The sequence below is a fragment of the Ipomoea nil genome, unplaced genomic scaffold, assembly GCF_001879475.1.
Source record: "Ipomoea nil cultivar Tokyo-kokei standard unplaced genomic scaffold, Asagao_1.1 scaffold3069, whole genome shotgun sequence".
Lineage (NCBI taxonomy): Eukaryota > Viridiplantae > Streptophyta > Magnoliopsida > Solanales > Convolvulaceae > Ipomoea > Ipomoea nil.
Window position 1 is genome coordinate 8,079,429 of NW_017619497.1, and position 12,867 is coordinate 8,092,295.

A 12,867-nucleotide genomic window follows, 5' to 3' on the forward strand; every position below is an offset into this window, starting at 1 on the left:
CGGCAGGTTCACTTTATGGTGTGACGATTCTTCTGGTATCATATATAATTATGTCCAGTTTTATTAGTATTGTATGGTACAATCATTTGGATATATGTATATATATGACAATATCATAGACTCCACGCTCTTCTCAGGCTTCCGTTATGGTTTCTCTTCTCGAGCTTATGATTAAATATAATTATGATAAGAGTTTAAAAACAATTTGATAACTCAAAAAGATGAAACGCACATTGCACAGTTCTCTCACATTTTTACACACATTTTCACCTTTTTGACGTGCAAGTATTTTGTTTGAGTTATAATTTACTTTTAAAATGTTATAATATACAGTAAACTTGTTAGGGAAAAACAAAAAAAAATGAAAACGTAAAACTTGGAAATAAATAAAAATCGGTATAGTACATCTCATCGTCATATCCGACTTGACCCGAGCTAGGGGAAAGCACTTTGGGGCTAAGGGTTCACTATCCTAGTACCCTCTAATGGGTTCAGGAAAGTTCTTCTTAATTAGAGTTGATCCAAGTTGCATTCTATTAAGCTGTTAAAAAAAAGAAAATATGTGACATTGTTGATTTGATTACCGGGTGCTTAAGGATTACGTGAAGGCAAAATCTTAACATTAAATGAGGAAATAGATTGAACTAGTCATTCAAAAAAAAAGATCGACTAGTTCTAGACTTTATCATCTAGCCGTTGACAATTAACTTCATTATTTAAAATTTAAAATTATTAAATATATATTTTACTTTTTAAAAAAAATATTAAAAATTACTTCATCTATCTTATTTTTTAATAATTATATTTTCTTAATGTTTTTTATTACTTTAAAATTTAATTTTTGTATTTAATATTGTTTTTAATTATAATTCATAAATATATATATATATATATACTAATACTAATATTAATATTATTGAAAAAAATAAATTGTAAATAAAACTAAACACGTAGAATGAAGGAAGAATACAATTTTGTCACCTATTCTGAATTTCTGGTGCGAATATCCAATATTTGTGTATATATCGAGAATATACAGACAGATCTTTGAAAATTTCGGCTTTCTTTCAGTCCGCAAGCAAATTTGGAGGATTTCACCGTCACTCACAACCTTCTTCTCTCCGTTGCTAGGGTTTCATCCATCTCTGAAGACAGAGGCATCTTCAATTTCTATGTCCACTGCATTTCGCTCCGGAAATGATTTTTGTATGATTGCAGAACATATGTATGATATATTTCCTAGGAAATTTAATTTCTGATTACGTTTCTAGCTGCATACGTCGTTTTCTGCTGTGAATATAAACTTATGGTATTTGAATGTTCGCTTTTGTGCTTTATAAGTTATGTTAGCTGACCATTCTTCGTCACACGTGAATTACACATTCAAATGCTGTGGTTTTGTTGCACTTTTAGGTTTAACAGGATCGTGTAAGGTATTGAGCCAGTTGATTAGCGGCAGGTGATTATAGGTGTTGTTAACACCTATTGTATAGAGATTCTTGGTTTTTGGCTGAATTTTCAATTGTGAATTTCTGAGAAGCTGGAAATGAGTGTTATTGGGTTTGACGTTGGAAATGAGAATTGCGTTATAGCAGTGGTGAGGCAACGCGGAATTGATGTGATATTAAATGAAGAGTCGAAACGGGAAACCCCAGCTGTGGTGTCATTTGGTGAGAAACAGAGGTTTTTGGGCTCTGCTGGGGCTGCATCTGCTACGATGAATCCTAGATCAACTATCTCTCAGCTTAAGAGATTGATTGGCAGGAAATATACAGAACAATCAGTACAGAATGATCTGAAATTGTTTCCCTTTGAGACATCTGAGGGAGCTGATGGTGGCATCTTAATTCATCTGCAGTATATGCATGAGAAGCACAGCTTTAGCCCTATTCAAATCCTTGCGATGTTATTTTCACATTTAAAACAAATTGCCGAGAAGAATATAGAGACACAAGTTTCGGATTGTGTTATTGGCATACCTTCATACTTCACAGACTTGCAGAGACGATGTTATTTGCATGCTGCGGAGATTGGTGGTCTAAAACCATTGCGGTTGATACATGATTGCACTGCTACAGCACTAGGTTATGGTATTTACAAAACAGACTTTTCAGCTGGCAGTCCTACAAATGTTGTTATTATTGATATTGGCCATTGTGATACTCAAGTTGTAGTGGCATCTTTTGAGCATGGACATATGAAGATACTGTCTCATGCTTTTGATAGCGAGTTAGGGGGAAGAGACTTTGATGAGGTTCTATTCAGGCATTTCGCTAGGAATTTCAGGGAACAATACAATATTGATGTCTATTCAAATGCCCGGGCTTCTGTGAGACTGAGGGCAGCATGTGAGAAATTGAAGAAAGTCTTAAGTGCAAATATGGAGGCACCACTTAATATTGAGTGCTTAATGGATGAGAAAGATGTGAGGGGTTATATTCGGAGAGAGGAATTTGAGAAGCTATCATCTGATTTGCTGGAGAAAATTAGCATTCCATGTCAAAAGGCTTTACTAGACTCTGGCTTGCCTTTGAATAATATTCATAATATTGAGCTTGTGGGGTCAGGCTCCCGGATACCAGCTATTACTAAGATTTTAAGTTCCCTCTTTGGGAGAGAACCTAACCGCACTTTGAATGCTAGTGAGTGTGTTGCACGTGGGTGTGCTCTTCAGTGTGCAATGCTTAGCCCAACATTTCGTGTTAGAGAATATGAGGTGTGTCACTAGACCTAGACTACTTAATTCTTCATCAGTGCCTCTCTTGCATGTATACTTTCACATCAGTACTTGTAGATAAATGACCTGTGTGGATATACTATTGCTTTGCAAGAGGTTCATTACAATGATCAGAAAACTAGGTATCTAACTCTTATTAACCAACTAAAGTAGCTGACCAGTTATTTATGAATCACTCTCCAAACTGGGCAGGTGGGGGATTATTAATTATTTATGCTAGCCTAACTGCCTAAGACTCAATACAAGTTGTTGGCTTCAGTAAATTGAATATCTAATGTGTTGCTGCATGGAGATGCCTTTTTCTTCGTCATGAAGTTGGTAGAAATTATATTTACTCCTTTTTGTTCTATGCTTAATAGGAATTTTAACCAACTTCTTATGTAGCTCATGAATTCTTGGTCGCTTAGACTGATTTAAGGATATGTGAATAGAAATTTCATATTTTGATTGTGCTTTATAAACATGCATTTGAATCTTTGTTTGAACCCTCATATGTAGGTCCAGGATTCTTATCCTTTCTCCATAGGGTTTGCATCAGATGGAGTCCCTATCTGCTCACCATCAAATGGTACATTGTTTCCTAAAGGTCATCCTTTTCCAAGTGTGAAGATGCTTACATTGCACCGGAGCAACACATTCCACATTGAAGCCTTTTACACAAACCAGAATGAGCTGCCCTCTGGCGTATCTACTAAAATAAGCACTTTCATGGTATTGATGCACTGACCTTATTATTGTGCATAGCTTAGCAGATACATGCAGATTGAAACTAATTACTGAAGTAATAGTTTTTCATGTCAATACCTATTAAAAAAATTAGTATTTGATGCCATGCTCCACATACCACATGGCTGAGAGTTAACAGTTAAAAGTTGGTTGATCTTGTTACTGCTCCTTTTCTTAATTTGCATATAGTGCTGTTATTCAGATGTTGCTCTGAATTGTGATGCTAGAGCAAGTGAGCAACTCCTAATCTTAACTAAAGTTTGTAGGACATCCTTTTAACTTTTAAGTCTCTGTCATTCTCGTGTAGCAATAGAATTATATGTTACTGTGGTAATAATCTAAATTTTCTTGTGAAATATTGTCTCCAACTTTTATTTTGAACATATTTCTGAAGCCATGCTGAATGTATCACCAAACATTTAACAGTATTTTGGTTGGATATTTTGAAAGATAACGGGGTGATCGAGGAATAAAGTTTTAAGAGTATTTTATTGGGACTCTGGGTTGAGTTTGCTATTTATTAAGTAATACTTAGCCGATGATTTAACCATTTCTTTTAGATTGGTCCTTTCCAAGTTGCCCATTCAGAAAAAGCAAAGATTAAAGTCAGAGTTCAGTTGAACGTACATGGACTTGTTACTATTGATTCGGTGTCAGTAAGTATTGATTCTAAGTGCACTTTCTATGAAACTGTTTAGAATCACCATAGAGATCTGATGTTTCTTGATTCTTTTCATTCGTTAAGCTTGTGGAGGATCAGGTGAGTGATTGTGCTGCAGAAGATTCTTTTACAGACAAGAGTGAGGTAGGCAACCTTCTTGGCTTCTTGCAAATAGTTCTGATCTGCACAGTTTTCTCTAACATTTTCTTAATAAGTTGCACTGTCTGCTCTAACTCTCTCTCATTCTGGTCTAAGTGTTAATGTGATACAACCATGATCATGGGGCACTGCTACAGTTATTATTATTATTATTATTATTATTATTATTATTATTATTATTATTATTATTATTAATTATTATTATTTTTATTATTATTATTATTATTATTATTATTATTATTACTATTATTATTATTATTATTATATTATTATTATTATAGTGGGATGACCACTTTCTTAGGTAGTTACAGACACTTTAAGGTAGTGGGTAGTTTTATTATCCTGTATAAATAGATGCCTATGTATTTAAAAAAGGGAGTGAAGAATATATTAATGATTTGTCTGGTGACATTCTGGAGTTAGACTATCACTCGAAGCATAGTCATTTGGAGTTGGGCTGCCACTCGAAGCACAGCCATGGAGTTTAGCTCTTGACTCGAAGAAGAGCAACCCATACAACCTCAGGGTTGTATCATAATGTTATATTTTTATGCATGGAATTCTATATAGGATTTGCTCTTCTTCTTCTTCTTCTTCTTCTTCCTCTCTCTCTCTCTCTCTCTCTCTCTGCATGTCAGATTATGTTCAGAAGTAGATCATTTTGGTTTAAGAACATTTTGGCTATATGTGCTATGTTCATGATAACCAACAAAACAAAAACCACTGGAATGATTTTTGCAGAGTGATGAACCCAAAAAGGGTAAGGCCATCAAGAGGCAGGATTTACCCATTAGTGAACACGTAGATGGTGCAATGACCCTTGCTGAGCTGTCCATAGCTCAAGGAAAAGAACATCAATTTTCAGAGCATGACAAGGAGGTGGAGCGGACTAAAGATAAGAAGAACACTCTGGAGGCTTATGTTTATGAAACTCGTAATAAGGTTGGGCTTCAATCTTTTGGCTTGTAGTTGTATTATCATTTACTCAAACATAGAACCCAACTATTCAGTGGAGCTCTGCTAGCAAATTTCAGAGTAGTTTGTTACAGCGTTATTCATGGATATTCTAATGGAGATAACTTAATGTCTTGCATTTGTCATGAACTGTGAAATTCACTGTATGGGCCGTATGGCTGGTGCCTAAATAGTTAAGAGCTTTTCCTCTGCTGTGAGGTTGAAGTATCAGGCAGCTGTTATTCAGATTAGGTTTTTGGATCTGATTTGTATTTTTTTGGACTGTCCTTTTTCTAGGTAACCTATTTACTATATTTGGACAATGTGCATGTGTTTCCATGACATGTCACATGTTTGTCCTCATAATTTGTCATGGAGCATGTTGTCCTTCATATTCTGATGCGGACCTCTTAAATTAATTGCTTTATAATTGTTTTTCAGTTCTTGGTGATGTGTTAGAGGGGAGGAGTGGATTTAAATCCACAACCTCAAGCGTGTGAGGGTGGAGCTGTGTGCCTGTGTCCATGTCCACCAAATTGTTTCCTTAGGATTTGCTATTAGTGTTTTGACATTTATTTCTGTAATTTATATCAGTGTTTGACATGTTGTTCATTTATAATAGCTTTTGAATACATATCGGAGCTTTGCAAATGATTTGGAAAGGGATGAGATCTCTAGTAATCTGCAGCAGACTGAAGAATGGCTCTATGAAGATGGAGATGATGAGTCTGAACAAGTCTATTCGGAAAAGCTAGAGGATCTTAAAAAGGTTGTTATCAGTTATTTTAAATTTAATTTCTAGTTTTCTACTCTTCCCCTTAAAACATCTTTATTTTTCTTAATGATTGTTGTCAATGATTATTAGATTGTAGATCCAGTTGAACATAGATATATGGATGAAGAAGCCCGGGCACAAGAAACACGGAATCTACTAAACTGTATAGTGGAATACCGAACTGCTGCAGAATCTCTTCCAGCCAGTGAGAGAGATGCTGTATGTCCTCATCTAAGATAAATAAGATGCAAAAAATAACTATTATGGTTCATGATTTTATAGATACTCCATATTTCTTTCGTGATTTCATAGATATTTCTTTGCAGGTCATCAATGAATGTGATAAAGCAGAGCAGTGGCTTAGAGATAAATCCCAACAACAGGATTCATTACCCAAAAATGCTAATCCAATACTGTGGTCAACTGAAATCAAGAAAAAGGCTGATATTCTTGATGCGTATGTCTATCATCTTACCATTCTGCCCAACAAACATGTATCCTATAACCGTAAAGTTATAATTATGTCAAAATTTCAGTGCACAATTCTTTTTGGAGTGTTGCAAAATCTTAAAACTAATATGGAGTATCATTCTTTATTTCCACTGAGGGAAGCTATTAAAAAAAGGGAGAAATGATAGGATTAGGCTGACAGAGCAATCTTGTTTTTGGTTGAATTATTTATAACCAATGCAACATCACATGCACATGTTGAAAGATTTAATTGCATTCATCTGCCTAAAGCATCATCACCTGTTTATATAAATGCCTTGCTTGCTCAGATTTGTTGATGCCCAGTATGCTTATTTGTATTGCTGCCAATGTTTATACTCTTATGTTAAATGTAGTTCCGAAAGTGGGACTTTTCTTAGGCAGTTAGGCAGATATGATGTGATTTGCATATTTACTGTCCTTTGTGTTGAATTAAATTTGAGAATATAAGTGGATAAGAAAAAAGAACACATGAATTTCCAGTTAGAGAATGCATCAAAAGTGTCCATGTTCTTTTTTCCATTATCATTTTTATTTTGTTTTGATAAACGTAAAATGATAGTGTACATTCTTACAGGATGTGCAAGCATATGATGAGATCCAAGTAATCGCCATCAAATACTGACACAGCCAGAGATTCATGCTGAAGAAGAAGTATAAGGGATAATACGGATATAGAGATTGATGCAAAGGAGTTGAACGTGAGAAGCTGTTACGCTAACTGGTCGAGGATTATTTAGACTTTCCACAAGTGAGAACTCTCATTGGGATGGTGCACAGAGTGTCACATCTATTTTTTTTGCTGGTAGGAATGCTCCAGTCATTTTATGCACATTTTTCTGGCGCCTGAAAACAAATAGCTCACATTTTCTGTTTAAAAGTTCAATTTCTAGATTTTATTGTTCACTGTCCCAGACATTCATCATAAAGGAGAAAACACAGATTTTTGAACATTTGATTGTCATAGATTTTGTACATGAAATTAGATATGTTCTGGTAAATTACCACTCTTTTTGGCTTGGCTTTGATGCTTTAATGATTTTTTTGTCTCATTATTACAGCATATGTATTTTTGTGAGTATGCTATTTTTGTGCTTTTTATAATGGGTATAATTATACACATGTCTAATTGCACTATGACCTTGTTTGGTAATATAGTTAGCTTACTAGCCAATTTTGATTTATTTGACCACTATAAACTGTTTGACTTGGTTAAATAATTAGTGTTTTGATTAATTAATTTTTTGTAACAACTTGTTCCAAAATGCTAAAATTAAAAAAGTTGTTCACAATAGATTTTTGAGAAAGTCATTTTGCATGTAACCAGTTAACAACTAATTTACTAAATATTTTTCTACAATCAACTAATGCTATCAACTAATCAAAAGTTATTTTCTATTAATAGACGGTTGTGATTAGTTCTCGTTTTTTAAAGAAAATACATGTTTTTGTTTGAAAAAATATCACTAGAATCTAATTAACATCAGCAAAATTATAGAAGCAACATTAGATATTGTGACAAGAACTGACTTTTACAATTACATTCAAATCTCATCTTATGTTATACATTAGTTGAAACAATTCAATGCTTTCTCAGAATTTTACATACATATATATGAAAAGTTGAAGAGATAATTACATGGAATTCAATTCATCTTCTGTGATACTGAAACCTCTAGACAAAATTTAACTCTGAAATGAACACCACCTCTAAGCACCTACCAAGATTGCAGCTCAGGTGCACCATTTTTCTTTCATTTTGTACACATTACATCTGATCTGAAACAGAATTTTCTCACCATTCTGACTTCTACCATTGTTTCTTTCAATGATTGAAGGATCAGTCAAATAAGGCTTTCATACAACTTGAGAGACAAGAACGGCTAAACCGAATTCAGGGCAGAAGCAGCACAAGCAATGTTGAGACTACTACGAGCAGAAGAGACCTTGTGGATGAAACGTAAAGACCTGACAAACAAAACTTTCTGTCAAAAAAAGCAGATGAAATTGAAACATAACTATCTTGCTTGCCAAAATACAAGAATTTAGAAGTTTATGTTGGAGATCATATCAGGCGAAAATGTGTGGGGATAAGAGCAGCTCCTTGATCTTAAAGTGGCTCCAGTTTAAGATATAGCGTTTTTCATATAGACTTCACCATTTCTCAAATAAATTTGGACTCGGGAATTCATGCAAGATAAACAAGCCAAGGAACTCAAAATGGATGTCCTTACCGGTTTGCCCAGATGCAGCAGCCGGAAGTGCAGGAATTCTGACAGCTGCAAGAAAGAGTTCATATATTAGTTCAGAAGGCGACAATACATTTCTTCAATTTTTTTTATTATTAGATGACAAATTTAAGACGACCACTCTAAGGATAAAAGTATAATTAAAGAGGAGTAAATAGACAGAAGTAGGTAAGCGTACTTTTATTGCACGTTGAAGCATGCGACTGAGATGCAGATGGCCAAGGCGCTGGAATGTTATCGTTCAAATCACAGACAAAGCTGATCCCGGTGGTTTGGTCAAGTATGGCATCTGATGGCAAACTAGGCAAAAGGCACCCGGAAACTACCCCATAAAAACAAAACGTGAGAACAGGATACAATTCCATATGTAATTGATGGCATTTATTAAACTTGATGTTTAAAACTACAAGCTCACAAAATTTCTAGTTGTTTATTAAAGCATAATGCTTTTATTTTAACACAATTCCGACCAATAAGCTTAAAGAGTGCGAGTGTTTTTCATGATATAGAAAAGCTAACTGATGCCGTGGCGCTTAACAAGAGAATAGACAGAAATACCTTCTGGCGTAACTGGACAAGTCATTTGAAGATTCCCAGATAAGAACCATGCAACAAAACCACATATTCATGTTAGCATAATCGGGTGAATGAATATCTTCATAATGTGTTACACAATACTATACGCAAATGGCATCCTGAATCAGTACTGACCTTGAACGGAAAAATCCTTCAGGGTAATATGGCAGAGATTGTAAACATTTTGGGTAACGTTGGCTTTCTGTAACTTCATACCAAGTGAAGCAGCGCAATCCAAAGCTTGCAAGTTGGTGACAAAGCTCTGTCTTTGCAAGTGCGAAACGTATTTCTCCATGGCCCGACAACATGCCGTCTCGTTATTTATCCCAGTGTCACACGCCTTTATGCTCTGGCCCATGTTCGGGAAAACCAGAGGACAGACTGAATCCAGAACCAAAGAGCGATAATGTTACTTAACATGATTGAAGATTATCAATATTATCTGTTAAGAGTCCTACATTGAAAATATAAGAGAGAACATATGGGTTTATGAAAAGCCATGGGAGGTTAGACTAGCTAATAGAGTGACCTTAGCCCAATCTTAGATTATATAACATGGTATCAGAGCTTGTTCAGTTTGTTGTGCACTAGAGACCTTAGCCCAATCTTAGATTATATAACATGGTATCAAAGCTTGTTCAGTTTGTTGTGCACTAGAGACCTTAGCCCAATCTTAGATTATATAACATGGTATCAGAGCTTGTTCAGTTTGTTGAATGACCTAGATCCAATCTTATCTTAGATTATAATGACATAAGCATTAATCTCGTGTTCAAGGCATGGAATAACAGAGAACTAGTTGTATCACTCACCTCGATTATTTTTGCAGCTAGAGAGCCCTCGAAGAACGTCTTTTGCACCTGAAGGTTCAAGTTTACTTGCCAACCATCGGAGTACAATGCGTTTGCAGTCATTGGCTCTAGGCGACTGGTCGGACAGTACATGAGATCCACCGATACTCGGAAGATCATAAGCTTTTAATGCAAGCTTCCTAGCAGCTTCTGATATAGCAGTTTGACAGATTTGTTCGCAACACTCGTTTACAAGATCAATCCTCCCACAGGCCGAAAGAAGGCTGGAAGTGTCCACTGTGGCTTCGAACTCATGAAGATCACTGATTGGGCAAGAACCTTCAGTGAGGTTTGACGGGTTAAGAGAGCAGATTTGTTGTAGCGTATCATTGGCACCCCTGCTCTCGAGAATTTTCTGAAAATCCGAGAGGCAATGCTCTGCAAGGGTCGCGTTTAAAGCGAGTGTATTTGTATATTTACTATGTTGGCCCACAAGCACAACGAGAGTGGTTTCCAGTTGCGGGCAACACATGACGTTTGCTAGATACTTTGCAAACGGAGCAGCACAATCAATCGAGGTCATGCTTATCATGCTTCCCAGAGCAGCAAAGTTTAACGGGCAGGACCCTGACAAGTAAAACCAAGAAACGAAGAGATTTACTTCGGGCGAGGGAAAAAATAAAAACTTTATGATAATAATGCCACCAAGAATTTAACACATTCTGAAAACCAAACAGACCAGACAACTTCGGGACACTGCTATTTGTGAACGGTGCCAAAGGAGAAGGCGCCAGAAGAGGAAGAAGCGGCTGAGCCTCAGGCGCTGCAGTTGGGGCGGCAGTCTGGGGTAAAAGACCATTCCCCGTTTTTTCTGGAAGTTCCGAACTCTTGAGATTGTTCAATGGACTGCAACAGGCATCATGAAGGCCTGCACAAATAGTACATTCAACAGAAGTAAGCAATATAGAGCTTAATATATTTACAAAAGGACAGACTAATATCCTTACAAATATAATGAGCTTTACACAAAATAATTCCAGCATTTCACAAGTCCGCATTGTATATATACAATTATACATGAAGCAGAGATAATGAAGAACAGGAAAATTGCAAGAACTAATCAGTGCACTAAAGAACAGGCAAACAGCAAGAACTATGATTCAAAAACCAGAACAAAACATTAACCCTACAACCTAGAATTCCATTCCTCTAGTCAATGAACTTTCAACAAATCACACTGCATATCTCTTTCAGTGCAACAATACAATAATCAAAATCTGGGGCTAACCCAATTCCAGAAAAGCCAAAACAACCAGATTTCCATTTACAGTTCTCCACATCCAAAAAAGAAGAGAGAAAAAACAAGCAATTACACAGAACTAAACAGCCAATACAGCAAAACACCCCCCAAAAAAATTTCCACTTGGGTTTCTGGGATGAAGAAGAAGAAAAAAAATCTCATTTCTATAACAATGAACAGATTAATGATTCAAGAAGTGAGTGAACCTAGCAAGAAATTAACAGAAAAAAAGCAAAAAATACTTACAGAGAAGCAGCAGAAGCAGAAATACATTAAGCTTCCAAGTCCAGGCCACCCCCTTTCTCATACCTACTCTCCTCACCCCAGAACTCCCAACACAAACCAACCAGGTGGGAAACACAAGAAAACACAGAAAAGATAAGAAATTTATGAGCAAGAACTGGGCTTTTTGGGGAGAAGGAGAAGGGGTATGTGGGAATAGAAGAAATCAGAAGCCATGAATGAGGTGTTGCGCAGCGGGAGGGGGGTGGGGACAAAAGCAGTAATAAGCAACAGCTGGCCAAATTAGTGTGAAGACCCCACCAAAGATTAAGCACAAAAATTCCAATTTCATTGGCTTATCACTCAAGATTATATCCCCCATCACCATAATCTTTTTAAATGCTTCGAGTATAAGTAGCCTCATAAATACCCTCTATTCAAGTTCATATTTTTTTTAGGTAGGAGTGCATTAAAATCCATTTAAGTGCCTCCAATTTTTCCAGCCTTTCTTAGTCATGTGCTAGTCACGTGAGATCCGGGATTATTGTTCCATTTTTCTATTGAATTTTCGATTGTTGGTTGTGAATAAGTCGATGAACAAAATATAATATAATTTAAAAAAATAATTCTAACCAAAATTTTGGTACGAAATCAAAATAATAAGGGATTTAATATATAAAAAATTAATTTGCCAAACTTGGTATGAAACAAATAGATATTTATATAAATATATAATATATATATATATATATAGACAAAAAATATGAGGTTTAAACCCAATGAAAGAAGGAAAGATTCAAGTCGTGTGTAACACACACTTTTCTTTAAACTGATTTGCTATCTCTCGATGGGGTTAGGAGTGTTATAGTGTCAGACTCTTAGAATAAAATGGATCACGACCTTAAGTTTGAGCACTCAAACAAAAGAAAGGTCTAGCGAACTGGAACAACAGGCGAGCACTCTTAGGGATGGCAACGGGGCGGGGCGGGGGCGGGGAGTATACTCCCCGTCCCCGTCCCCGCTACCCCGTCCCCATCCCCGTCCCCGTCCCCGTCCCCGACGGGGAAGTGAAATATTCCCCATCCCCATCCCCGCGGGGAATTAGGCGGGGACGGGGATTCCCCATTCCCCGTCAATTCATAGTCAAAATGTTAAATAATTGTAATTTTTAATAAAAAAAGAATTTAATCTAAATTCTAGTTTCAAAAATTAAAATACTAAGTATATA

At 36.0% G+C, this 12,867-nt stretch overlaps 2 protein-coding genes across 4 annotated transcripts; one reads left to right on the forward strand and one right to left on the reverse strand.

Annotated features, from left to right (window-relative positions):
* Positions 1-966: 966 nt before the first annotated feature.
* On the forward strand, positions 967-7,561 carry LOC109165204 (heat shock 70 kDa protein 16). Of its 3 annotated transcripts, none has more exons than XM_019313873.1 (10): positions 967-1,309; positions 1,414-2,716; positions 3,236-3,448; positions 4,024-4,119; positions 4,209-4,268; positions 5,025-5,225; positions 5,860-6,006; positions 6,103-6,231; positions 6,339-6,469; positions 7,079-7,561. In XM_019313873.1, the coding sequence occupies exons 2-10, from the start codon at positions 1,547-1,549 to the stop codon at positions 7,107-7,109; spliced, it is 2,178 nt and encodes a 725-aa protein (XP_019169418.1). In that variant the 5' UTR covers positions 967-1,309; positions 1,414-1,546; the 3' UTR covers positions 7,110-7,561. The 3 variants fall into 3 exon arrangements, with proteins under 3 accessions (XP_019169418.1, XP_019169417.1, XP_019169416.1); XM_019313872.1 differs by having other exon boundaries at positions 967-1,225; XM_019313871.1 differs by having other exon boundaries at positions 967-2,716.
* Positions 7,562-7,999: 438 nt separating this feature from the next.
* LOC109165207 (uncharacterized GPI-anchored protein At1g61900-like) lies at positions 8,000-11,977 on the reverse strand. The gene is made up of 8 exons (XM_019313876.1): positions 11,664-11,977; positions 10,857-11,045; positions 10,139-10,744; positions 9,462-9,707; positions 9,309-9,320; positions 8,929-9,072; positions 8,736-8,780; positions 8,000-8,469 (listed from the first exon to the last, which is right to left on the reverse strand). The coding sequence occupies exons 1-8, from the start codon at positions 11,722-11,724 to the stop codon at positions 8,396-8,398; spliced, it is 1,377 nt and encodes a 458-aa protein (XP_019169421.1). The 5' UTR covers positions 11,725-11,977; the 3' UTR covers positions 8,000-8,395.
* Between the last annotated feature and the right edge of the window lie 890 nt (positions 11,978-12,867).

Coding starts and splice junctions, on each gene's coding strand:
- LOC109165207 (XM_019313876.1), bottom strand. CDS start 11,724: ATGAGAAAGGGGGTGGCCTGGACTTGGAAGCTTAATGTATTTCTGCTT. Junction 11,046..11,663: donor TCTGCTTCTGCTGCTTCTCT/GTAAGTATTTTT, acceptor CTATTTGTGCAG/GCCTTCATGATGCCTGTTGC. Junction 9,708..10,138: donor TAGCTGCAAAAATAATCGAG/GTGAGTGATACA, acceptor TTCTGGATTCAG/TCTGTCCTCTGGTTTTCCCG.
- LOC109165204 (XM_019313871.1), top strand. CDS start 1,547: ATGAGTGTTATTGGGTTTGACGTTGGAAATGAGAATTGCGTTATAGCA. Junction 6,232..6,338: donor CAGCCAGTGAGAGAGATGCT/GTATGTCCTCAT, acceptor ATTTCTTTGCAG/GTCATCAATGAATGTGATAA. Junction 6,470..7,078: donor AAGGCTGATATTCTTGATGC/GTATGTCTATCA, acceptor ACATTCTTACAG/GATGTGCAAGCATATGATGA.